We start from the raw sequence: 27,782 nt of genomic DNA, 5'->3' as shown, positions 1-27,782 counted from the left end.
AGATAACTGCCTGGATGTCTCAACGTCATCTGAAACTTAACATGGTCAAAACCAAGCTTCTCATCTTTCCCCCTAAACTCACCTCTCCTCTCCCCCCTTTCTCTATTTCTGTGGATGGCACTCTCATTCTCTCTGTCTCATCAGCTTGTAACCTTGGGGTCATCTTTGACTCCTCTCTCTCCTTCTCTGCTCAGCAAAATCCCTCCCTTAATCTCTGAGCACTCTAACAGAACCCTTATCCACACTCTTATCACCTCTTGTCTTGATTATTGCAACCTGTTTCTCACCAGCCTCCCACTTAGCCATCTCTCTCCTCTTCAATCAGTCCAAAATTCTGCTGTGCAACTCATTTTCTGCCAAAGTCGCTATGCTCACATTAGCCCTCTCCTTAAGTCACTTCACTGGCTCCCTATCCGTTTCCGCATTCAATTCAAACTTCTCTTATTGACCTATAAGTGCATTCACTCTACCGCTCCCCAGTACCTCTCCACTCTTGTCTCTCCCTACGCCCCCCCCTTGGGTACTCCGTTCTGTAGATAAATCTCTCTTATTTGTCCCCTTCTCCTCTACTGCTAATTCCAGACTCCGTTCCTTTTATCTCGCTGCACCTCACATCTGGAATAGATTTCCAGAGCCTGTACATCTAGCCCTGTCTTTGGCCATTTTCAAGTCCAGACTAAAAGCCCACCTCTTTGATGCTGCTTTTAACTCATAACCACTACTCACTTGCCCTGTCCTTTTATCCCCACCTCTTTATTCCCTTGCCTCTTAGTTGTTCTGTTTACTTGTCTTATTTAGATTGTAAGCTCTTTGAACAGGGACTGTCTTTTCGTGTATGGTGTACAGCGCTGCGTATGCCTTGTAGCACTATAGAAATGATAAGTAGATAGATTTGCTGATAAAGCAAAAGATACATACCTGTAGCAGGTATTCTAAGAGGCCAGCAGGCTGATTGTTCTCACTGATGGGTTGACGTCTGACGGCAGCCCCAGGTCCGGAAATCTTCCTAGCAACAAAATTTGCTACAGCCCTTGTGCAGGAGTGCATGCACCGCACATGCGCTACCGTCTTCCCGCCCGTCACATGAACGTGCCCTTCAGTCAACTTACAAAGCAAGACAAGAGACAACTCCAAAGTGGAGGTGGGTGGGTTGGTGAGAACAATCAGCCTGCTGTCCTCGGAGAATACCTTCTACAGGTATGTATCTTTTGCTTTCTCTGAGGACAAGCAGGCTGCTTGTTCTCACTGATGGGGTATCCCTAGCCCCCAGGCTCACTCAAAACAACAAACAGGGTCAATTGGGCCTCGCAACGGTGAGGACATAAAAGATTGACCTGAAACAAAGAGAAGTAACTGAGAGTGCAGCCTGGAAGAGAACAAAAATGGGCCTGGGGGGGGGGGGGGGGGTGGAGTTGGATTCTAGACCCCAAACAGATTCTGCAGCACCGACTGCCCAAACTGACTGTCGCGTCGGGTATCCTGCTGAAGCAGTAATGAGATGTGAATGTGTGGACGGATGACCACGTCGCGGCCTTGCAAATCTCTTCAATAGTGGCATGACCCTCAAGAGTCAGCCCAGCTTGGGCGTAAGTGAAGGAAATGCAATCTGCTAGCCAATTTGAAATGGTGCGTTTCCCGACAGCCACTCCCCTTCTGTTGTGATCTAAAGAAACAAACATTTGGGCGGACTGTCTGAATGGGCTTGTCCGCTCCAGATAGAAGACCAATGCTCTTTTGCAGTCCAATGTGTGCAACTGACGTTCAGCAGGGCGGGTATGAGGCCGGGGAAAAATGTTGGCAAGACAATTGACTGGTTCAGATGGAACTCCGACACCACCTTTGGCAAAAACTTAGGGTGAGTGCGGAGGACTACTCTGTTATAATGAAATTTAGTATATAGAGCATGGGCTACCAAGGCTTGGAGCTCACTGACTCTATGAGCTGAAGTAACAGCCACCAAGAAAATGACCTTCCAGGTCAAGTACTTCAGATGGCAGGAATTCAGTGGCTCAAAAGGAGGTTTCATCAGCGAACAACTAAAGGCTGCCCAGAGATAGGCTTACCCTCTACATGGCAATGATAGGCACTAATCACACTAAGTTGAACCCTTACGGAGTTGGTCTTAAGACCAGACTCAGACAAGTGCAGAAGGTATTCAAGCAGGGTCTGTGTAGGACAAGAGCAAGGGTCTAGGGCCTTGCTGTCACACCTGACGGCAAACCTCCTCCATTTAAAAGAGTAACTCTTTTTAGTGGAATCTTTCCTGGAAGCAAGCAAGACTCGGGAGACACCCTCCGAAAGACCCAAGGAAGCAAAGTCTACGCTCTCAACATCCAGGCCGTGAGAGCCAGGGACTGGAGGTTGGGATGCAGAAGCGCCTCCTCGTTGTAATGAGGGTTGGAAAACACTCCAATCTCCACGGTTCTTCGGAGGACAACTCCAGAAGAAGTGGGAACCAAATCTGACGCGGCCAGAAGGGGGCGATCAGAATCATGGTTCCACGATCCTGCTTGAGTTTCAGCAAAGTCTTCCCCACCAAAGGTATGGGAGGATATGCATACAGGAGGCCCTTGCCCCAATGTAGAAGAAATGCATCCGATGCTAGTCTGCCGTGGGCCTGAAGCCTGGAACAGAACTGAGGGACCTTGTGATTGAGTCGAGTGACGAAGAGATCCACCAAGGGGGTGCCCCACGCTTGGAAGATCTGACGTACCACTTTGGAGTTGAGAGATCACTCGTGAGGTTGCATTATCCTGCTCAACTTGTCGGCCAGACTGTTGTTTACGCCTGCCAGATAAGTGGCTTGGAGAAACACGCTGTGCCGACGAGCCCAAAGCCACATCTGAACGGCTTCCTGACACAGGGGACAAGATCCGGTGCCCCCCTGCTTGTTGATGTAGTACATGGCAACCTGATTGTCTGTCTGAATTTGAATAATTTGATTGGACAGTCGATCTCTGAAAGCCTTTAGCGCGTTCCAGACCGCTCTCAACTCCAGGAGGTTGATCTGAAGACCGGTTTCCTGGAGGGACCAAACTCCTTGCGTGTGGATCCCATTGACATGAGCTCCCCACCCCAGAAGAGACGCATCCGTCGTCAGCACCTTTTGTGGCTGAGGAATTTGAAAGGGACGTCCCAAGGTCAGATTGGATCGAATTGTCCACCAATAGAGGGAATTGAGAAACACTGTGGACAGCTGGATAACATCTTCTAGATCCCCTGCTGCTTGATACCACAGGGAAGCTAGGGTCAATTGAGCTGATCTCATGTGGAGGTGGGCCATGGGGGTCACATGAACTGTGGAGGCCACATGGCCCAGCAATCTCAACATTTGCCGAGCTGTGATCTGCTGAGACGCTCTGACCCATGAAATGAGGGACAGAAGATTGTCTGCCCTCGCTTCGGGGAGGTAGGCCTGAGCCGTCTTTGAGTCCAGCAGAGCTCCTATGAATTCTAGTTGTTGAACTGGAAGAAGATGGGACTTTGGGTAATTTATAACAAACCCGAGTAGCTCCAGGAGTTGAATAGTCATCTGCATGGACTGCTGAGCTCCTGCCTCGGAAGTGCTCTTCACCAGCCAATCGTTGAGATAAGGGAAGACATGCACTCCCAGCCTGCGTAGAGATGCTGCCACTACCGCCAGGCATTTGGTGAACACCCGGGGCATGGAGGCGAGCCCAAAGGGCAGTACACAATACTGCAAGGGCTGCGTTCGCAGACGGAATCGAAAATACTGCCTGTGAGCTGGCAGTATCGGGATGTGCATATAAGCATCCAAGTCCAGAGAGCATAGCCAATCGTTTTCCTGAATCATGGGAAGAAGGGTGCCCAGGGAAAGCATCCTGAACTTTTGTTGAATCAAATATTTGGTTGTTCAAAAATTTATTGATGATGTCAAATACCTCAGCACTGGAGGAAAGGCATGTGATGATCGTCATTAGTATATCCTTCCTGCTGTTTTTTCAAGAACTCATTATTCTGTCAAGAACCTAGCATTTCAAGGTTCATGTGAATAACATTTATTATGACGAATGATATCTCTGAGATTTTTGCCCCTGACGCAGCCCTTCTTGGGCGAAACACGGCCTGTGCCGGGCAATAAGTCTGGTATTTGACATCATCAATAAATTTTTGAGCATTCTTCCGTTTTGCATCTGCTGTTTTGTTGTCTACGTTGGAGTTTGCAGATCGTTTGCCTTGTTGTTTTTTGGAATCAGATATTTGTTCAGGGCCCTTAGGTCTAGGATGGGACGCATCCCCCCCTGTTTTCTTTTGCACAAGGAAGTACCTGGAATAGAATCCCAGCCCTTCTTGCCCCGGTGGAACGGGCTCGACCGCATTGGCACTGAGAAGGGCGGAGAGTTCCTCTGCAAGTACCTGCCTGTGCTGGAAGCTGAAGGACTGAGCTCCTGGTGGACAATTTGGAGGTTGGAGATCAAATTGAGGGAGTAACCTAGCCGGACTATTTGGAGAACCCACTGATCGGAGGTTACAAGAGGCCAGCACAGACGCTTTTATGTAGGCTATGCTTGCCTGGAGCCAGTCAAAAGCCCGTCCCTTGCTTTTGCTGGGGAGCTGCAGGGGCCTGGTGAGGCGCACGCTGTTGACGTGAACGAGTGCGCTGGGGCTTAGCTTGAGCAGGCTGGCGGGAAGGAGGATTGTACCTGTGCTTATTGTAAGTGTAGGGAGCATTCTTCCGACCCCTGTAAAAACATCTACCTGAAGAGATAGATGCTGAAGGCGTCCGGTGGGAGAGTTTGTCGAGTGCAGTTTCCCGCTGATGGAGCTGTTCTACCACCTGCTCAACCTTCTCACCAAAAATGTTATCCCCCCGGTAAGAAGCGTCTGCAATCCGCTGCTGGACTCGATTCTCCAGGTCAGAGGCACGCAGCAATGAGAGTCTGCGCATCACTATACCTTGAGCAGCAGCTCTAGACGCAACATCAAAAGTGTCATAAGCACCCCTGGACAGGAATTTACGACATGCCTTGAGCTGCCTGACCACCTCCTTAAAAGGCTTGGCCTGTTCCAAAGGAAGCTGATCGACCAAGTCTGCCAGTTGCTTCACATTATTCCGCATATAGATGCTCGTGTAGAGCTGGTAGGACTGGATCTTCGCCACGAGCATAGCGGAATGATAGGTCTTCCTCCCAAAAGAGTCGAGTTCTAGACTCCCGCCCCGTGGGGGGTGCCGAGGCATAATCCCTAGAACTCTTGGCCCTCTTGAGAGCAGAATCCACAACCGCAGAGTCATGAGGCAACTGGGTCTTCATCAACTCCGGGTCCCCGTGAATCCGATACTGGGACTCAGCTTTCTTTGGAATGGTGGGATTAGAAAATGGTTTCATCCAGTTCACCATCAATGTCTGCTTAAGGACATTATGTAGGGGAACAGTGGATGACTCCTTAGGTGGTGAAGGATAGTCCAGGACCTCGAACATCTCAGCCCTGGGCTCATCCTCAGTTACCACTGTGAAGGGAATGGCCGTAGACATTTCCCGGTGAAAAGACGAGAAAGTCAAACTCTCGGGTGGAGAAAGCTTTCTCTCTGGCGAAGGAGTAAGATCAGAAGGAAGACCACAAGACTCCTCATCCAAAAAATATCTTGGGTCCTCCTCTGCCTCCCACAAGACCTCTCCCTCGGTATCAGACACAATCTCTCTGACCACAGTCTGAAGCCGGGCCCGTCTCGATGCCGAGGAGTGATGCCCTTGATGACGGTGTCGAGAAGTGGACTCCCGTGCTGATGAAGCTCCCTCCACCAACGTTGACGGGGAATCCACTTGGGTGGCCGCCGATGCCGACACCGCAAGCGGTACCGACGTCGAGGGCCTCACCATGGACGGGGAGCCAGCCACTGCATCTATCGACGGTACCGTAGGCGCAAGCACCCCCAGTACCAGAACAGGCAGTCACAGCAGCCTTTCCAGGATCCCTGGAAGAATGGCTTCGAGGCGCTCGTCAAGAGTGGCTGACAAGAAAAGCTGGGGAGTTGGTGCAGGAGTCGAAGCGCGAATCTGCTGAGGAGGCGGAGGCGGTACCGGGCTATCCGGAGAAGTGCGCATCGACACCTGAATGGAGGTTGAGCGGTCCTCCCAGCGTCGACGCCGGCGTCTGGAGCTCTCGGTACCATGATGGGAGGGCGACCGATGACGGTGCTTCTTCGCCTTCGCACAAAGCACGGTCTCAGCATTCCCCAGTACCGACGAGGAAGACATGGAATCCAAACGTCTCCTCGGGGTCGGGTCCGAAGAGGGTCGGTCCCGATGGGCCTGCACCACAGGAGCCCTTGAGGCAGGTGGAGACCCACTCAATGGCCCACTGCTGCCAGCATGAGATGGTCTCTGGACAGCCATTGCCTGTGCTCTGGACGTCGATGCACTCTCCGGTGCCGACATCTACACCGCTGCCGCCGATCTCAGTACCGCTGCCGACGTCGACGCCAAAGAACTGGGCAAAGCGTGGAACAGGTGCTGCCACTGAGCTAATCTCGACGCTTGTGTCCGCTTTTTAAGGGCACGACCCAAAGTATAAGCGTCAGGGCGATGACTCGCCCCAAGACACTGAATACACAAAGTGTGTGGATCAGTGGCTGAGATTGCCTGGCTGCACCGAGTGCACTTCTTGAAGCCGCTGGCGATCTTCGATGACATCGACGGAAAAATCTCAAAAGACGCAATGGCGCCAAAAAGGGGGAAAAACAAAACCCCGCAAGAAACGAAAACAAAAAACTTCCGACAAACTAATAAAACAGGAAGGTGAAGTTGTCTAACTTTTTTTTTTTTTTTTTAGAAGATCAAGCGAGTGAACCCACGAAAAACCGAGGAACAAAGGAAAAAGATGGTAAACCGCAAAGGGCTCTCTCCTGAGGCGCAGAGCGACCGTAAAACAGCCACCCTGACTGCAGAAAAAAAGAGACTGAAGGGCACGTTCACGCGACAGGCGGGAAGACGGTCATGCATGCGCGGTGCGTGCACTTGTGTGCACGAGGGCTCTAGCAAACTTTGTTGCTAGGAAAATTTCTGGACCTGGGGCTGCCATCGGACGTCAACCCGATGGCAGCCTGCTTGTCCTCGGAGAATGAAAATGACAGACCAGGAGAGGACTAGGACAGAGAATGGTTTATTTACAAAGCAAGTCAGAAGAATCGTATACAGAAGAAAAAGATTCCAATGACTCTATACAGATCCTAAGACTGATAGCTATGACAACATAAGTAAGCATAATGTCCTCGATTTAAACACACCCTTTAAGTCAGGATTAAACCAATTATATACCCATGTGATCACAGTTCTTATAATACCTACCCTGCCAAAGTCATTCAAGTAGTCGACCTCATGATGGAAGGTGGACTGTGAGTATTGATTCCTCCTCTTTGGTCTCCCTGTCTTCGGGTTATCGAATTCCACCACTCTCCCCAACTGGCAGATGTATGGGGAAAGCCATTGCCACCTAGTAATGGAGGCAGTGAATCTCTAAGAGGATCTTTGCGTTCTCAAGAGACTTTTCTTATTCTTTCTGGGGTTTTTTTAACCAGTGCCTGCCCCAGTTAAGCTTGTATTGGGCTCATCTGAGTATGACTCCTCTTCCACAGTGAAGCCAATGGTGGGTAGTATTTCTGATAAAATTTCCTTAACAGACATTGGCTTTGCAGTGTTTAGAATGGAGAAAATATTACATGATAATCTTTCCCTATTGTCTAAAATTTTCTGAAGATACTTCCTCTAAAATTGCTGAACATTACAACAGAATTGGTTCAGTGGAACAACAGTTGCTTAAATTTAACTCACAGTTTAAAACTGTCTATGCTGCAATTTCGGCAACTATCAAGGATAACTTACTGATACATATGCAGATGGAAATGATTGAAAATTCAGAATGGCATGCAATTTAAGACTTTTGAATTTTCCTGTGACACATTATCTCCAACTGAGTGCTTCAAAATGTATCTGAGAGGCATATTGCAATTACCTAATCCTGAATCTCTGGCAATTATTAATACTTATTATTTACCTAGAGGTGCTAGAGAGCTCAGAGAGGAGGGAGGGATAGATGCAATTAGTTCTCCAGATAGCTTAGATGTCTCACAGTTTTTGGAATCATCTCAGGATGTCATTAGTAAGCGAGCAACCTTATTAGTTACTTTGTTTTCAGAGGAGCAAAAGCTGACAATTTTGAGGGCCTATTTTCTTAAAAAGAATTTGCCTTTTTGTGGTCAGGCTGTTGTTATTTCCAGATATCTCTAGGCCTACCCAATTGCTTAGAAAAACCTTTTCAGAACTCGTCTAAAGTTTTGGCAATAGGCGCTTATTCCTTTCTTAAAATTTTCCTTGTAAATGCCTAGTTGACTATGAGAATAATCATTATGGGCCTTTTTTTTACTAAACTGTGTTAGCAATTCTCAGTGAATGGGCTGTGGTACAATTGCCACACTGGGAATTGCTAGCGCAGCTTAGTAAAAGAGGCCCAATGGGTTTTATAGATCCCATGCAACTGAAACTTTTTTAGTAGATAAACCAGTTAAGGATAATTTAGGTAATGTGGGACCTGTTACTTCTTGATTGCTTTTTGGGATTACTACTACTACTATTTAGCATTTCTATAGCGCTACAAGGCGTACGTAGCACTGCACAAACATAGAAGAAAGACAGTCCCTGCTCAAAGAGCTTACAATAGTTCTAATTGTGTTTTTGATGCCAGTAATTTGCTGGTCATATGTTTTTTCTTGTATTATTATACTTCTTAAGATTGCATTGTATTCTCTTTAATGTGGACTTTAAGATCATGTTTTTCCTTTTGTATAATATTGTATTTTTCTTGTTTATTCTTTAATGTTGTCTATTATGATAAAATCTCAATTAAAAAAAAGTGGGAACTTCAATACTGTTCTTAACTTCTTTCAGGAAGTCCTGATCATTCGTGATAAGTGTTTAGTGCCGAGTTCCTGACATAAAGGACTAACCTATAGGGGTTGTGACACACGTCACAAGGTGCAGCTACAATTTTACATTATGAGGATAGTTAACAAAAAGTATGTGGTTTAATGTTTTTTGTGCACTATGGGATTTTTTTCTGCATTAATAGCAATGCAAGGATGTGAGTTACCATAAAGACATGTTAAATCATTAATATACATGTTAATACATGGGTGCACTCTAGTAGTTAGACTCCTGTGTACCAGTGGTGTAGCTAGGTTGGGCCACGGGGGCCTGGGCTCCCCCAAATTTGCTCTGGGTTCCTGGTTGGCTGGCAGGGGTCTTCAACCTCCACCAGCTGAAGACTTTGTGCAGCGCTGGTCTGCGGCAGTAGCGTTGTCGCATTGCCTGCCCTGCTCTCTCTTCCCCCCATGTTGGACACGGGAAGAGAGAGCAGTGCAGGCAATGTAGTGGCACCAGAGACCAGTGCTGGATGAAGTCTTCAGCTGGCAGGAGTTAAGGACCCCTCAGCCAAAGTATTGGCGGCGTCGGTGCTTGGGGACCCGTCAGCCAAGATGTTACAGCAGTGGCAGTGGGCGGCAGCGACCAAACCCCTCCCACCTCGAGGTTTGGCTACTCTCCTGCTGTATACTTTGTGCAGAAGGCAGCTGCAGTCCTGAAATAACTTCCCTTTCCTTTTTAATCTGATTCTGTAGGTATTTCCATCTTGCTCATAAATGTTGCATATAAATCCTGAACATCTGACTTCCAAGTGGATCTGTGACTGTACTTGGAACTGAGAGATTGCTGATCTCACTGCTGACGTCCCAGTGATTTGTGGGTCACTGAGTGTTCCAAGAGCTGAGAGATAGCCACGTTCACTGCTGATTCTTCTATTAAGAGCTTCACCCACAGCAATAATCAATTTCTTGGAAAACATGAAGAGAGCAGGGTTTCTTCTACTAAGTCTGATACGGACAGGTAAGTGTGAGACAGATACACTGTAGCAGTAGTAAGTGAAAGATACCCAACGGAATTCATAGTAATAAATAAGGAGGTGCAGCACTCATCAGGCATTTATTAAAGAAAGTTTTCCTATTCTATGTCCATGGGAAGAAGCCTTCCTCTCTTCTGTACCGGATCCAAAAACAGGCTCATTAGATCAGATACAGACACTTTTTGATGGGCATCCCCAAGGCATTTTAGATCTTCAGCACTGATCCGTACCCAAAGGAAAAGGGCTCAGATTAGATAATAATCTTACTCTCTGGACTTTAAGTGCAAATTATGAAAAACATTTGCAAGAGCATTAAGTGTAGCTGTTGTTTTTGGAAACTGATCTCTGTTTGGTAATGTAATGAGTTTCTTTTAGGGTTTAGCTCTGTATTAAATCTGAAATTTAAACTGAAATGTTTATTTATAACACTAGATTTGTCTCTTCCTGCAGGATTCCTTTTCCAGAAACATTTATCTTTTGATGTGATTGTCAGTGAGAGTATTACAGTGCAAAAGGGGCTGTGTGTCCTCATCCCATGTAACTTCACTTTCCCTGAAAACGCTCAATTAGGTGATAAACCTCATGGATTCTGGTTCAGGGAAAAAGCCAATATTAAAATAGACAAACCTGTAGCAACTAATCATCGCTTCTGGACAGTGTCTGAGGAGACCAGCGGTCGCTTTAAGCTGGTAGGGGACATTAAGAAACACGACTGCACCTTCAGGATTGATGATGCCAAGAAGGAAGATCGTGAAAAATATTTTCTCAGGATTCATGGAGGATTTAATTACAGTTACGTACAACAAACCCAACCTTTTGTGAATGTAATAGGTGAGTACTTTTGTTAAAATTATTAAAAGTATGTTCACAGACACATCACATCAATTTTGCAAAAACTTCACTGGCTACCAGTACAACACTGGGCTAAATTTAATACTCTGTCTGATCTTCAAGGCCCTTAAAGGAAATGGCCCCGAGTACTTGAACAACAGGATGACCCTCTACACACCTCCATTGACACTAAGGTCCTCCCAAGGGGTATCCCTGATCATATTCTCTTCAAAAGACATTACACGGAACCCGCGAGCCTTCTCCAGAGTAGCCCCCACACTCTGGAATGCACTCCCTGAAAGGCTCTGCTTAACACAAGACTATCTCTACTTCAGGAAACAGGTAAAAGCTTGACTCTTCAACCAGGCCTTTAATGGAAGAAGTAACTAACTTGTTAATCTCACTCACACATACAAGGAGTGACACGGCTGCACATACTGCAGCAAGACATGTTTATCCACTCCTACCCTAGCTGAGATATTTAATCACTTCTTGGACCTCATATACAACTTTCTTTAAATTAGTCACCTTATTTTCTAACTTCTCTTACCTGTCTATATGTTCCATCTTTGCTTATACCCTATGCTGTCTATTAAAATATTCTATTATGCATTATGTATACTATGCCACACTTTGTATTATTTAAATATTTTTACTGCTGTAATTGTATATTGTTTGTTTGATTTATTCTTACTGTACACTGCCTTGAGTGAATTCTTTCAAAAAGGCGGTAAATAAATCTTAATAAATAAAATTTTTAGATGCAGTAACTACACACGATTCATGTTGCTGAACTTGTGATGAGGTGAAGCACTTTGCAATGACTTATGCTTGCTGTGGTTGTTAACTTCTGAAAATCTAGGATATTTTATTTCTATTTTGTACCTCTATTCTACCTGTCTCCCACAAACCGAGAACACAAACACAAGAAAATACAGCATAATAAGAAAAGTACAGTAGTAAGACCCAAATTATGTAACACTCTGTGTTTCTTGTTTAGATCTGTGGGAGCAGCCTGAGCTCTCTCCCTCTGTAGAGCTGGTTGCAGGGACTCCTGTGAATATCACCTGCACAGCTCCGGGGAGGTGCTCAGGAACCCCTCCCAGAATCACCTGGACAGGAACTTTAAATACAGCTAATTCCACACTTAACACCACATCTGTGAACAGAGACGGGACAGTCACTCATGCATCCATGATGTCCTTCATCCCATCCATAGGAGACCAGAGCAAAACACTGACCTGTGAGGTGTACTACCCTGCAGTAGGAGCATCCACTAAGACAACTCTCAACTTAAATGTGCAGTGTAAGTAACTTTGCTCTTTAGCTAATGTAAGAATCCTCGTCAAGATCACAAGTGGAACTGTACACCTAAACAGAATGAACGATTCGGGGTGTGCAGAGAAAAATTCTATGCACCCTGGAATCAAGCACAGAGCGAAGAAATAAATGAGGCACAGATTTGGGGGGGGGGGGGGTAGGGGTCAGAAAATGAAAACAGTACTTTAACAGCAGTGATGTTGCTCATATCCAAAATCCAAACTTTGGTGAACAGATAGTGCAGGTACAATTAAATATGGCAAAAATTATTACTGTAAAGAAACTGGGTTTAATGATTCTTTTTAGCCTCTCTCTGTTTCCTTCTTTGTTGTTAGTTGTTCCTTTAGCTGGCGTTTCTGCTATGCTGATGTACTGTTTGATGTATCATTTGTGCTTATGGGTTTTTTTTACTCATGACCATATGCCACTTCGATGTTAGGTTTAAAAGGTGGTGAGTCAAATGAATTAAGATGAGATAGTGTTTTATCATGATCTATTTTAGGGCTTACTTAGTACTAAGCAGAATATTAAGGACTGATATGCAAAGTGATTTAACTGGACAGGAGAGGTTCTTGTTGGTTAAATCACACTGGCCAGCCTAGACCTGGATATTCAGTGGCACTTAACCAGATTGTGCTGCTGAAAATCCACTCTGACTGCCGCTGCACTCTCTGATTAGTACAGGGATAATCCAGAACTGGATTCAAGGTAGATCCAACAGTTAAGTGGACCTAGCAATAGCTAACTGAGCATGTTGGACTGAACAACTAGCAGTCCCAACTTTGCCTGGTAAGCTAAGCAGGTACAGCATTATATATCAGCTGTGCTCGGATAAGCTCCGGGTGCTGTTGCAGACCCAGATATTCAGTGCCTGCCTCCCAACAATCTCCATGAACCACTAGGGACATCAGATAGGCCCAGAGAGGGGGGCTACCTAGAATTCTGAGGGGTGCAGGCTAAGAGGGAGGGTGGGCTAGGGACAGCTTTTGAGCTGTCCTAAATTAACCCACTTAGCTAAGCGGGTCCCAGCACTGAATTGCCAGCAACTGCATAACCCATGGCTCCTCCCTAATGCTACCCCCAGTGCCACCCCTGACCTGCCCACTTTTTTGGGGAGGTCTGTGGTGATATTCAGTGGCACTGTCCAGTTAAGTTCTGCTAAATATCACCACTTAAATTGCTTTGAATATCGGCCGGCTAGGGGCCTCTACATCAATAAGAAGTATTGAGAGAACTACATTCATGAACTGCAGTGCGAGTTTGTCTGTGTTCTTAGGCTCCAGAGAGGATATAAGAATGGTTGACTCCCTGTTGTTAGTTAATTGGACTTTGAAATATTTGCAACAGGGATGTACATTTGGTTTCCATTTTTGATTTGGAAAGTTTTATGCATGTACAATAGGGGCACTAAATTGACTTCATGTGCACAAAACCTTCAAATTTAAAGTAGTTACATGTGTTAAAAAACTTGGAGACATTTTAATCAAATTTTACATGCATTAATTTCTAAAAAAAAAAACTCCAAATGTTCAAAAATTAGTCATCAATCTCAAAAATGAACTGAATGCTTTCTGTGGAGAAACAGGTCCTTCTATAGCCCCCACAATGGCTGCATATTTCTCCTCTCACTCAGGCCTCTGCTGGTCTTCTAAGAGCCTCTAGGAATGGGCCATGTGACTTTTGTATGGTCTCTTCAATCCATATTGCTCCACTCCAGCTCTTCTTAACTTCCTGTATAAGCACTCTGACATCAATATACACTGAGATACTTCAGTGCTGAGTGTGTGTATTTCAGGGGTTGGTAGGGCTCTCTTGTGAGGGAGGAGAACTCTGACCCTCCTTGACTGATGTGAAGAGGTGAAAGGAAAGGACTGGATTTTTTGGATCCATCATTTTAATTTATTGATCTGTTTTGCAGTTGGGCCCAGATCTGGAGATGGAAACAGTGCAACTTGCAACTCTGACCCTCACCAAACCAAATGTTCCTGTGTGATCCAGTCCAATCCTCCACCAGTGATGTGGTGGCTCATTAATAATGAGCTTTTCACTGGGAATTACAGCAATGGTACCCTGCAGGTGTCTTCTATTACTTATGGACACACAGGCACCAGCAACTTAACTCTCCAGGACAGCGAGGGCAACAGATCCCAGATTGTGTGCATAAGCTTAAACACATACGGTGCTCTCACTATAAAGCTATCCCGAAGTTCAAAAGGTGAAGGTATGATAGCGCAGTTGATACTGAGGTATTATTCCATTCAAAAGTACCTTGAGGTAAAAGGAACATAAAAATCCTGTTGAATAATAGTTTATCTTTGGCTGTTAATCCCCCTCTTTGCTCTTCCTGCAGCAGAGCTCTCCACTTCCCTTACTGCAGGAAAATGATTCTGTCCCACTCTCTGTTCCTCATGCTCCTACTTCCAACTCTCATGTCAAGACGTACTCTACTTCCTGCCTAAAGCACTTTGGAAACCCCAAATCCGTCTGTCTCTGCTCCTCCCTGGGGTCATAGCTCTGGTGCACCACTCATGTTTTCCAAGCTGTAAACTCTTTGGGGTAGGATTCTGTAACCCTCCCTTGTTTTTTCCTTATTTGTAAATGTCATTCTGCCTCAGAGTCCAAGGTCTGTACAAGGAAATAAGATACAACAACACCAAATGTACTGGCAAGTTAGCTAAAGCTTTAGGGAGGTCAGTGTCACAGCTGCAAAGTCTAGCAGCCTTGCTGGACTGACTTCTGAATTCCCTTCTCAGCTCCAACTTTTTATATGCAATAATTAACATGATAGCACATTCTATGCATTCCATTACATAACAAAATTGGAAATACTTTTAAAACATATAGGAGGAAACATGTTTTCACTCAAAGAAATAATTAAGCTCTGGAACTCGTTGCTGGAGGATATGGTAACAGCGGTTAACATATCTAGGTTTAAAAAAGGTTTAGACAAGTTCTTGGAGGAAAAGTTCATAGTTTGTTATTGAGATGGACATGGGGGAAGCCACTTCTTGCCCCGGGATTGGTAGCATGGAATGTTGCTACTAATTGGGTTTCAACAAGGTACTTGTGACCTGGACTGGCCACTCTTGGAAGCAGGCTACTGGGCTTGATGGACCATTGGTCTGACCCAGTATGGCTATTTTATGTTTTTAAACAATATACTCCTTTCTTTCTCACACATTGCTTGTAACATCTACATCATACCTTATCTTCCCTGGCTAGACTACACACACATTTCCTCCCTTATACCCAGTTTCATGTCTAGTCGCAAGGTCCTATATAGTACATTTAGTTTCAACAGTTTCAGATAACAATTTCCTCCAACATTACAGCTCTCATCATCAGAAGAACCTAACAATTCCTCTTTATATGACTGACACAAACTCTCCTCTTCTCCTTGGTCCCATAATGGACCCCTTCCACCATCCCCTTTTTGATTCTGTCCAGAATCACACAGTTTGCAATATAAAAGTACTATGAACAGTACCAGTTCTGAGGAACACCCCCTTGCTGAGCTGCCAGATGGAGCAGCAACACTGCAGAAAGCAGCACATGATGATAAATGTAGCAAGAAAGCCCATTACTGTAACTAAGAGGCTACAGAGTCAGGCAATATTAGGCAGCCAGCTAGCAAACCACTCTGAGATACTTGACAAAAAACGATTCCCTGCTGTAGAGTAATGAATGCCAGAAGACAAATTTCTAAGGGCTTTAGATTTCTGTTCAACAAGGGTACTATTATCAGTCAGATTAAAATGCAATCCCTCAATTTCCTTGCACCCATGATTGGCCCTAAGGAGCAAATAATGACAAGGTGGTTGTGGATAACTGTTTTCCTCAAACTATGGGATTCCTGGGTCAAGTCTATAATGAGAGAAGAAGTAAGGTTAATAGTCTTAGCTAAGGTACACGTCAGATTTGTTAATTCTATATGCACATGAAGTGCTAACCTAGGCACACCAACCAAGGAGGTGGCCAAGGCAAGAGCTTCAGCTTCAGAAAATAAATGTACTTCAGATTGACAGAGGAAAATTGGGTGGTGAGTGATCTAGAGGAGAGGTTATAAATATGACCGGATGAGGACCACTTTAAAAACGCTACAGTGGTAAGTCTTCCAATGGTGTATGAACCTCCTGAGGAATTAGAAGGAACACACAAGAAAGCAATTCTTCCACACAAAAGGAACCAGCCAGTGGGTAAGTACATAGGAGAATAAACAAAAGACACTAAGGGCTCCTTTTACTAAGTGGTGGTAAGCCCAACGTAGGCTTACCACTTGCTACGACAGAAGTACTGCCAGGCTACTGCAGCAGCCAGATGGTACTTCCCACCCCTACCGTGCCATCATTTCCGGCACTACAAAAATTAATTTTTGAGGCGCCGGACTGTACCCGGTGGTAATCGGGCAGGAGACCAGAATAGGCTACGTCAGTAATATACTTTGCTTTATTTTTGTAAATGCATCTATCAGTTGCAGTGGTAACAGTAACAAGAGATATGGAATGGCTAATAATTAGTGTAAATGGAGCGTGTGTTAACAGTCCCTACATTATAGAGTAGAGAATGTGAAATCCTCATAATTAGACAATCCATTAAAAGTGGTAACTTCCTGAATAGTGCAGACTTAAGATGATACCCCAATGAAACAAGTTGCCAGGGTTGCACTTGAAGTAAGCATTCTCCAAATACAAAAAGCAGAGGTATTGGGGGGGGGGGGGGGGGGGGGGGGGGTTCCCTTCGACATCTGATGTGGATTATGTGGATCAATTTGCAATTCAGCATTGTTCTAGTTAATAATAACAGAAGACATACAGTAATTACTTAATTCAGCAGTTTCTTGCAGTTCAAGGTTCAAGAACAGAAAAAAGTATAGTTCCTCATTTTCTTTAAGCTTGGTACACTATCCAGCTGATTTTCGAAAGAGATCACTGCCCATCTTCCGACACAAATCGGGAGATGGCCGGCGATCTCCTGAAGTCGGCAAAATCGGTATAATCGAAAGCCGATTTTGGCCAGCTCCCACTGCTTTTCGTCGTGGGGCCGGCGAAAGTTCAAGGGGGCGTGTCGGCACGGTAGCGAAGGCAGGACGGGGGCATGCGTTGAGATGGCCGGCTTCGCCTGATAATCGAAAAAAGAAAGTCGGCCTTGACGAGAATTTGGTCCACTTTATTTGGTCCCTTTTTTTTCAGGTCCAAGTCCTAAAAAAGTGCCCCAACTGACCAGATGACCACCAGAGGGAATCGGGGATCACCTCCCCTGACTCCCCCAGTGGTCACTAACCTCCTCCCACCCTCAAAAATACAACTTGAAAAACTTTTTTTGCCAGCCTCTATGCCAGCCTCAAATGTCATACTCAGGTCCATCGCAGCAGTATACAGGTCCCTGGAGCAGTTGTGGTGGGTGCAGTGGACTTCAGGCAGGCGGACCCAGGCCCATCCCCCCCTACCTGTTACACTAGTGGTGGAAAATGGGATCCCTCCAAAACCCACCCGAAATCCACTGTACCCACATGTAGGTGTCCCCCTTCACTCCTTAGGGCTATGGTAGTGGTGTATAGTTGTGGGGAGAGGGGTTTGGGGGGCTCAGCACCCAAGGTAAGGGAGCTATGCATCTGGGAGCTATTTTTCTTTTTTACTTTTTAGAAGTTCCCCCTAGGGTACCCGGTTGGTGTCCTGGCATGTGAGGGAGAACAGTGCACTACAAATCTTGGCCCTTCCCATGACCAAATGCCTTGGATTTGGCCAGATTTGAGATCGCCAGCTTCGGTTTCCATTATGGGCAAAAACTGAGGCCGGCCATCTCAAACCCGGCCATCTCTAACATTTGGGCGGCCTCAACCGTATTATCGAAAAAAAAGATGGCCGGCCATCTTTTTCGAAAATACAGTTGGATCCGCCCCTTCGTGGTGCCATCCTCGGAGATGGCCAGTGCCGTTCGATTATGCCCCTCCACGTATAGGTTATATTCCTTGCTAAACCCAGTTAAGTACTCTATAACACTTAGATAAGCATTTTAAAATACATTTTCTCTAGATAACCTTTGATATGCGTGCTGGACATCTAGTACCAGGCTTTCATATAGTCGTTCTCCTTCATCAGTTCCCCCCTTTGATCCCAGAAGGGATTACTAATTTGTCCCAAACATGCCAATTCCACCTGAGAGGGAGTGAGGAAGACAACCCTACAATGGGGGACTGCATGAACAAAGGTGAAACAATTTCTTATTCAAACATCTTATCTTCATAAAATACTGCTCTTTCTGAAGTGTACATCAAAATATACGCATGGTTTCATCCTGTGAAGAGCTTACTGCACCTAATGGAACAAGTCAATAAAATCATCACTCACAAGAAAGAACTAGTATCCACATGCTCCCCTACAAAGGCTTTGACCACTGCAGACTGGGTTACCCTGGACATTTGCAGGCTGTGCCCACAAGGTGTTAAAGTCTGGGTGACCGTGCTGGAATCTTTTATGTGCTCACATTCAGCATTCCACTCCCTAACCCAGAAACTTCCACCTCTGCATAAGGAAAGTGGATAAGAATCAGTCATGACAGCATCTGTTGCAGTAGCCATGGCCCCCATCTCTTGTAAGCAGGTGGTATCTTGTCTTCCTTCTCTGTACTCGTTCAAGATCTACCTTCAGCTGGACAGCAAGGAGAACAGGGAGAGAGTCTCTTGAAATGAGTAAAAATAAGGAACAAACATAAGATTCAAGACAGGAGGTATATATTGAACCTGATATTTAGCTGGCAGCGAGCAGCGCTTTTGCTGTCCACTGTTGGCCTTAAACCCAGATATTCAATGCTGGGCCATTTCCAGCAACTGGCATTGAATGTCGGGGGAGGGGGGGGGGGGGGTTATCCGCTAAAACGTTAACCGGTTGAACCGATATTCAGCGCTAATCAGTTAACTTTTTAGCAGTTAAAAATAAGCCTGCTATTTATACAGCCTATTGTAACCACTTAACATAGCCTTTTAAGTGCTGAATATCCACACCTAACCAGCTATGTTGTGTGATATACCCAGTTAGTGGCTAGCCACTAACCCGGGATATTTAGTGGAAGATAACCAGTTATCTCTTGCTGAATATCCATGTTTAGGCACCAATATACTGGTCAGCGGCCATGTCTGGCTGGTTAAAGAGCTTTGAATATTGGGGGGGTACAGTTTTTTTTTCTAAAATTTACTATCACTTTCTTCAAGATTTTTTTTGTTACAAACTTAGTAATAATTCCAATAATACACACAGGACAATACCTAATACGTGCTAAGGGAAAATAAAACTCCTAAAGTAACAATGAAAATAAGTCCTTAGTTGCAAGAAAAACAAAAACAGGCTATGAAGCTTTACTGTGCAGTCTTAAAATTTTGTTGCAATTGTAGATGGTGAGCCTGGTGGCAAATGAGCCCACAACAGCCATTCGGATTCCTGTGGTAGCTGATGAGGAGATTATGTGGATCCATGTTGGGCCATGATATTTGGCTATGGACCTTCTATGTGAAGTTTCAGTGGAAACTTACATTGAGGCACCTTTCATACAGCCTGGTCTTTTGGGGGTAATTTCTCCATGACATGAATGGTCATCTAGGTGGGGGAGGTAATCCTTTCTCTGGAAAGACTGTGAATATAAGGCTTCAACATATGTTAAATAGGGTTTGTGTAAAAGGGTGTGCCAAAGTGCAAAAATAGTTCAAATGAGATAGAGTCAAAATCAGTTAAAACACAACAACCATCTTCATTATTATTTACAGTGTGGACCTCATACTTGTTCAGGCCAGAGATCAGTCAGCCTCTGTATAACATCTGGCAAGCTTTTTATTACTAGTATTATTAGTATCCCTCTCATCTTTCCCAATCTGGGTAGTGTTCATCCTGTCCTTGTCAGGTGACTGTTCACAGTGTTATCATTTTAACACAATAATAAATGTGTTTCTCATTTACTCAAACATTTCTTTAATCCTTAACCTTTAATATGCATGGATTATACTTCCAAATCCTTCAGCTCCTTCAAAGCTTTACTGCATACAATTCAAAAACATAAATTTAACCCTCTGACATTGTGGCTTCCTGAATTAAGCAACTATACACAGGAAGTATCACAAGCAAGCAACACATATGATAATTATTATATAGATATAACTTCAAATTATGAAAGCCAAATTAACTTGCATGAAAGATTTTTAAAAACACGTAAGCATCCTAACTTCACAATACAAAACATTTCAAATGTGTTGTTATTTATTGACCATTTTACATAATTTCAAAACTATACAGACACCTTATGGAATTCTCCAATTGTCCTAAGAAATCTGGTTTCCCTGCTACAATTCTCTGTTATTCCTTCCTGTCATAAAACAGGAAACTATAACCTTAAATCTAAACTGACATATAAGGAATAAACAAAAGGTTTAATTTAGGACACCATCTCATTTGTATAACAGCAACATTAAACAAAACAATTTATTGTTGCAGCTGTACCATTCGTCACTTACCCATTTCAAACAAAGGACATTTAAAAACAATTCAGTGCACACCCCTCCCCCCTTCTTCCCCATTCCCTTGCTGCAGTCAAGGGAAGAAGAAACAAGGACTTCATCAAATCTACTCCAAGTTAGATTTTAGTCAAGCCAGTACAAATTGCAGTTTATATACTCCATTTACTCATAGCACAGGAAAGCAGATTTAAAACTAGGGGGAAGGGTCACAAATTAGGCAATATTATAACAAATAAAACTGCATCAAAATAGTACTTTCACTCAGTAAATAAATGTAAAAAAATACAATTACAATTATAATCCCAATTATTGAAGCTTAAATGACAAGAGAGAAGACCTTTTTCTTTTCAAGCAATTCCCTGTTAAAGCAATCTTTGCAATTTTACAAATCTCTCTGGATCTTATCAGCCCTAGAACAAAACAAAGCCCCTATCTGTCAAAGACAAACAGATTCAATGAACAACACACAATATTTGCAACTCAAGTTACCCATACACACACACTCACATGCAAACACAACATTCTAAATTATGAGGTTCTAGGATGCAATCCTATGTTACTACAGTAGAAAAGCAAAGTTACTCACTTATAGCAGGTGTGCTCTGAGGACAGCAGGCCAGGTATTCTCACAGCTAGGTAACATCATCCAACGGAGCCCAGTGCAGAAGCTGACTAACAAGATGAAGAACTTTTTAGTAATACCCCACTGCACATGCACTGGTGCCTTCCTGCCCGACGCGTGAGCGCAGGATCCTCAGTCGTAGTAAAAAAGTTACAGATTTCAACCCCAAGAGGAGGTGGGAGGATGTAAGACTGCTGTCCTCGGAGAATACCTGTTACAGGTGAGTAACTTTGTTTTCTCTGAGGACAAGCAGGCCATCATATTCTCATAGCTGGGAATCCCTAGTAACCATGCTCACTGAAAATAACAATGCTAGGACAACAGGTACTCGAATCATCAAGGCCTGTTATTTAATCAACCTGAAACAATTTGTTTACTAGATGTGGAGGTGCAGCCTGGAACAGAAGAAAACTGGGTGTAGGGGGATTAAGTTGGATTCTAGACAGAGAACAAATTCTGCAGGACTGCTTGCCGAACCAGTTGTCTTGTCAGGTATCCTGCTCAAGGCAGTAATGAGATGTGAATGTGTAGACAGATGACCACGTCACAGCTTTGCAAATCTCCTCTATGGAGGCTGACCTCATAAAGCTCTAACATTATAAGCCTTGACATGTCCCTCTAGAGTCAATCGAGCCTGGGCATAAGGAGATGCAATCTGCTAGCCAATTGCAAATTGTGCGTTTGACGATGGCTACCCCCATCCTGTTTGGGTCAAAAGAAACAAAACTCTGGGTGGACTGTCTATGGGCTTTAGTCTGCTCTAGATAGAAGGATAAGGTTCGCTTGCAAACCAAGGTATGCAGTTTTGGGGAAAATGTTGGTAGAACGATTGACTAAGATGGAACTCCGACACTACCTTAGAAACTACATTATTGTGAACTACTTTATTGTGGTGAAATTTAGTGTAAGGTGGATCAGCTACTAGGGCCTGGAACTCACTGAACCTGCGAGCTGAAGTGACCGCCACCAGATACACAACTCTCCAGGTCAAATACTTCAGATGACAGGAATCAAGCGGCTCAAAAGGAGCTTTCATCAGCTGGGTGAGTACAACATTGAGATACCATGACACAACTGGAGATTTGATAGAGGGTTTTGTCAATAACAAACCTCACATGAAGCAAACAACTAGATGCTGTACAGAGATGGGCTTACCCCCCCACACAGTGATAAGCACTAATTGCACTGAGATGAAACCTTACAGAGTTGGTTTTAAAACCAGACTCAGAGAGGTGCATGAGGTATTCCAGCAGTTTTTGTGTAGAACAAGTGAGGTGATCTAAGGCCTTGCCCTCACACCAGACAGCAAACTTCTTCCACTTAAATAGCTAACACTTCCTAGTGGAGTTGTTTCTGGAAGATAGCAAGATGCGGGAGATACCCTCTGGCAAATCTAAGGTTTTGAAATTCTATGATCGCAACATCCAAGGCGTGAGGGCCAGGGATTGGAGGTTGGAATGTAGAAAAGACACCTCGTTCTGTGTGATGAGGGTCAGAAGACTGTCTAATCTCCATGAATCTTTGGAGGTTAACTCCAGAAGAAGAGGGAACCAGATCTGCCTCAGCATGTAAGGCGCAATTAGGATAAAACTGTGACCTGTTGGCTTTCTGGCACTTCTTTTCCCCCTCCATAAGTACATAAGTGCCACACTGGGACAGACAAAAAGTCCATCAAGCCCAGCATCCTGTTTCCAGCAGTGGCCAATCCAGGTCACAAATGCCTAGCAAGATCCCAAAAATAAGCAGTGGATTTTCCTCAAGTCAATTTAATAATGGTCTATGGACTTTTCCTTTAGGAAGCCGGCCAGACCTTTTTATAAATACCGCTAAGCTAACTGCCTTTACCACATTCTCTGGCAACAAATTCCAGAGTTTAATTACACATTGAGTGAAGAAACATTTTTTCTGATTCATTTTAAATTTACTACTTTGTAGCTTCATTGAATGCCCCCTAGTCCTAATATTTTTGGAAAGAGTAAACAGACGCTTCACATGAACCCTTTCCAGTCCACTCATCATTTTATAGACCTCTATCATGTCTCCCCTCAGCAATCTTTTCTCCAAGCTGAAGAGCCCTAGCTGCTTTAGCCTTTCCTCATAGGGAAGTTGTCCCATCCCCTTTATCATTTTTGTCACCCTTCTCTGCACCTTTTCTAATTCCACTATATCTTTTTTGAGATGCGGTGACCAGAATTGAACACAATATCTGAGGTGCGGTCGCACCATGGACCGATATAAAGGCATTACAATGTCCTCACTTTTGTTTTCCATTCCTTTCCTAATAATACCTAACATTCTATTTGCTTTCTTAGGCGCCACAGCACACTGAGCAGAGGGTTTCAACGTATCATCAACAACGATGGCGAGATCCCTTGCTTGGTCGGTGACTCCTAATGTGGAACCTTGAATTACATAGCTATAGTTCAGGCTCCTCTTTCCCACATGCATCACTTTGCACTTGCTCACATTAAATGTCATCTGCCATTTAGATACCCAGTCTCCCAGTCTCGTAAGGCCCTCTTGCAATTTTTCACAATCCTCTTGCGATTTAACAACTTTGAATAACTTTGTGTTGTCAGCAGATTTAATTATCTCACGATTTACTCCCATCTCTAGATCATTTATAAATATGTTAAAAACCCCACTATCTACCCTTCTCCATTGAGAATACTGATCATTTAACCTTACTCTCTGTTTTCTATCCTTTAACCAGTTTTCTATCCCATTATTCTCCAATTTCTTCTGGACTCTTTCATGAGGTACACAATATCAACCGACTCACCTTTATCCACATGTTTGTTCACCCCTTCAAAGAAATGTAATAGATTGGTGAGGCAAGATTTCCCTTCACTAAATCCATGTTGGCTTTGTCTCATTAATCCATGCTTTTGAATATGCTCTGTAATTTTGTTCTTTATAATACCATTTTTCCCGGCACCAACGTCAGGCTCACCAGTCTATAATTTCCTGGATCCTCTCTGGAACCTTTTTTAAATATCAGTGTTACATGGTCTACCCTCAAATCTTCTGGTACCACACTTGATTTTAAAGATAAATTACATATTACTAACAATAGTTCCACCAGTTCATTTTTCAATTCTATCAGTACTCTGGGATGAATACCATCCGGTCCAGGAGATTTGCTACTCTTCAATTTTTCAAATTGCCCCATTACATTACATTAAAAAGAGATGATAGAACCTCTGTCCATGTGGGTGTTGTCTACAGACCTCCGACACAATTGGAGGAATTAGATAAAGACCTGATCACAGATATTCAAAAGTTGGGAAACAAGAGAGAGGTGCTGTTGCTGGGAGATTTCAATCTGCCGGATGTAGATTGGAAGGTTCCGTCTGCAGAATCGGAAAGAAGTAGAGAGATCATGGATGCTTTCCAAAGTGTTTTGCTCAAACAAATGGTGACAGAACCCACGAGGGAGGGATCGACGCTGGATCTGGTGCTCACAAATGGGGATAGCGTGTCAAATATCCAAGTGGGTGCCCACCTGGGCAGCAGTGACCATCAAACGGTTTGGTTTGATATAACAGCTAAAGTGGAGAGCGGCCACTCAAAACTCAAAGTCCTGGATTTCAAGCATGCTGACTTTAGTAAAATGGGGGAATACCTGAGGAAGGAGATGATGGGCTGGGAGGAAGTACAAGAAGTGGAAGGACAGTGGTCCAGGCTGAAAGAAGCTATAAATAGGGCCACGAACCTTTATGTAAGGAAAGTAAATAAAAGCAAGAGAAAAAGGAAACCGATATGGTTCTCCAAGCAAGTGGCTGAGAAAATAAAGGCTAAAGAGCTGGCGTTCCAGAAATACAGAAAAACTCAAGAAAAGGAACACGGGAAGGAATACCGGATGAAACTGAAAGAAGCCAAGAGAGATATACATCTGGCAAAAGCACAAGCGGAAGAACAAATGGCTAGAAATGTAAGAAGGGGTGACAAAATTTCTTCAGGCATATTAGTGAAAGGAGAATGACTAAAAAGGGAATTGTGAGACTAAAAGATACTGGTAACCGCTATGTGGATAATGATGAAGAAAATGCAAATTTGCTAAATAGATACTTTTGTTCTGTTTTCACAGAAGAAAATCCTGGAGAAGGACCGCGATGGACTGGAAAAAGTACAAATGAGAATGAAGTGGATAGAGCACCGTTCACGGAAGAGTGTGTATATGAACAACTTGAAAAGCTAAAGGTGGACAAAGCCATGGGACCGGACGGGATCCACCCCAGGATATTGAGGGAGCTCAGAGAGGTTCTGGCGGGTCCTCTTAAAGATTTGTTTAATATATCCTTGCAGACGGGAGAGGTTCCGAGGGATTGGAGAACGGCGGATGTGGTCCCTCTTCACAAAAGTGGTGATAGGGAAGAAGCTGGAAACTACAGGCCGGTAAGCCTCACTTCGGTTATTGGAAAAGTAATGGAAGCGATGCTGAAGGAAAGGATAGTGAAGTTCCTGGAAGCCAATACGTTGCAAGATCCGAGACAACATGGTTTTACCAAAGGGAAATCGTGCCAAACGAATCTCATTGAGTTCTTTGATTGGGTGACAGGAGAACTGAATCAGGGACGAGCTATAGACGTAATCTACTTAAATTTCAGCAAACCTTTTGACACGGTTCCCCACAGGAGGCTCTTAAACTGGATGGGCTGAAGATAGGACCCGAAGTGGTGAACTGGATTAGGAACTGGTTGACGGACAGACGCCAGAGGGTGGTGGTTAATGGAACTCGCTCGGAGGAGGGAAAGGTGAGTAGTGGAGTGCCTCAAGGATCGGTGCTGGGGCCGATTCTGTTCAATATTGAGTGACATTGCCGAAGGGTTAGAAGGTAAAGTTTGCCTATTTGCGGATGATACTAAGATCTGTAACAGAGTGGACACCCGGGAGGGAGTGGAAAACATGAAAAAGGATCTGAGGAAGCTAGAAGAATGGTCTAAGGTTTGGCAATTAAAATTCAATGCGAAGAAATGCAAAGTGATGCACTTAGGGAATAGAAATGTTCGGGAGACATATGTGTTAGGTGGTGAGAGTCTGAAAGGTACGGACGGGGAGAGGGATCTTGGGGTGATAGTATCTGAGGATTTGAAGGCGACGAAACAATGTGACAAGGCGGTGGCCGTAGCTAGAAGGTTGTTAGGCTGTATAGAGAGAGGTATGACCAGCAGAAGAAAGGAGGTGTTGATGCCCCTGTATAAGTCGTTGGTGAGGTCCCACCTGGAGTATTGTGTTCAGTTTTGGAGGCTGTATCTTGCTAAGGATGTAAAAAGAATTAAAGCGGTGCAAAGAAAAGCTACGAGAATGGTATGGGATTTGCGTTAAAAGACGTATTAGGAGAGACTTGCGGACCTAAACATGTATACTCTGGAGGAAACGAGAAACAGGGATGATATGATACAGACGTTCAAATATTTGAAAGGTATTAATCCACGAACGATCCTTTTCCGGAGATGCGAAGGCGGTAGAACGAGAGGACATGAAATGAGATTGAAGGGGGGCAGACTCAATAAAAATGTTAGGAAGTATTTTTTCATGGAGAGAGTAGTGGATGCTTGGAGTGCGCTCCCGCGGGAGATGGTGGAAAAGAAAACGGTAACGGAATTCAAGCATGCGTGGGATAAACATAAAGGAATCCTGTTCAGAAGGAATGGATCCTCAGGAGCTTAGCCGAGATTGGGTGGCAGAGCCAGTGGTGGGAGGCGAGGCTGGTGGGTGGGAGGCGGGGATAGTGCTGGGCAGACTTATACGGTCTGTGCCAGAGCCGGTGGTGGGAGGCGAGGCTGGTGGTTGGGAGGCGGGGATAGTGCTGGGCAGGCTTATACGGTCTGTGCCAGAGCCGGTGGTGGGAGGTGGGGCTGGTGGTTGGGAGGCGGGGATAGTGCTGGGCAGACTTATACGGTCTGTGCCCTGAAGAGGACAGGTACAAATCAAGGTAGGATATATACAAAAAGTAGCACATATGAGTTTATCTTGTTGGGCAGACTGGATGGACCGTGCAGGTCTTTTTCTGCTGTCATCTACTATGTAATGAAACAACACAAAATCTCCCCAAAACATTCTTTGGTAAAAACACACTAGTAAACTACAAAACCAAAGACCTTAACTCAATGCCTGCAAATAGCAGTACCTTTTACTTTCTTTCTTTATTTATTCTTTGTATGTATGCAAATTTTTTATTATATACTCTTAAAGAGAATCCTCAGGAGACACCACTTATAAAGGCAATATCATTGATTGTTTTGCCTAGTGGCATAGCATCTCTTCATAGGGCTCTCTCTTAATTGTGAATTTTTTAAGGTGCTATTGCAAACACACGAGTGCTCAAACTAAATGTGCTCAATAAATGATAAACAAAACTTATCTTTAATCCATGTCCATGTCTCTGAAGTTTACAGTCCACATAGGCTTCCCCTGGTTGCCCTGGTTACTTATGTTACATCCTCTCGATGTATAGAGATTTCTTTCAGTTTCTCTGACTCGTCAGTTTTGAATACCATTTCTGGCACCAGTATCTCTCCCAAATCTTCCTCGGTGAAGACCGAAGCAAAGAATTAATTTAATCTCTCCGCTATGGCTTTGCCTTCCCTGATT

The 27,782-nt window shown here is 44.3% G+C and overlaps 1 protein-coding gene across 1 annotated transcript in view; it reads left to right on the top strand.

Moving 5' to 3' along the window:
• LOC115476703 (sialic acid-binding Ig-like lectin 13) overlaps positions 1 to 27,782 on the top strand; it is a 141,433-nt gene that overhangs the window by 54,656 nt on the left and 58,995 nt on the right. Inside the window, exons 2-5 of the mRNA XM_030213234.1 lie at positions 9,632 to 9,896; positions 10,363 to 10,743; positions 11,744 to 12,049; positions 13,982 to 14,284. Of these exons, the coding sequence (XP_030069094.1) occupies positions 9,854 to 9,896; positions 10,363 to 10,743; positions 11,744 to 12,049; positions 13,982 to 14,284 (1,033 nt within the window). The 5' untranslated portion in view covers positions 9,632 to 9,853. The remainder of the gene's footprint in view (positions 1 to 9,631; positions 9,897 to 10,362; positions 10,744 to 11,743; positions 12,050 to 13,981; positions 14,285 to 27,782) is intronic.

The sequence above is a fragment of the Microcaecilia unicolor genome, chromosome 8 (assembly GCF_901765095.1).
Source record: "Microcaecilia unicolor chromosome 8, aMicUni1.1, whole genome shotgun sequence".
NCBI classification, from domain to species: domain Eukaryota; kingdom Metazoa; phylum Chordata; class Amphibia; order Gymnophiona; family Siphonopidae; genus Microcaecilia; species Microcaecilia unicolor.
This window is presented reverse-complemented; position numbering and strand designations above follow the sequence as displayed.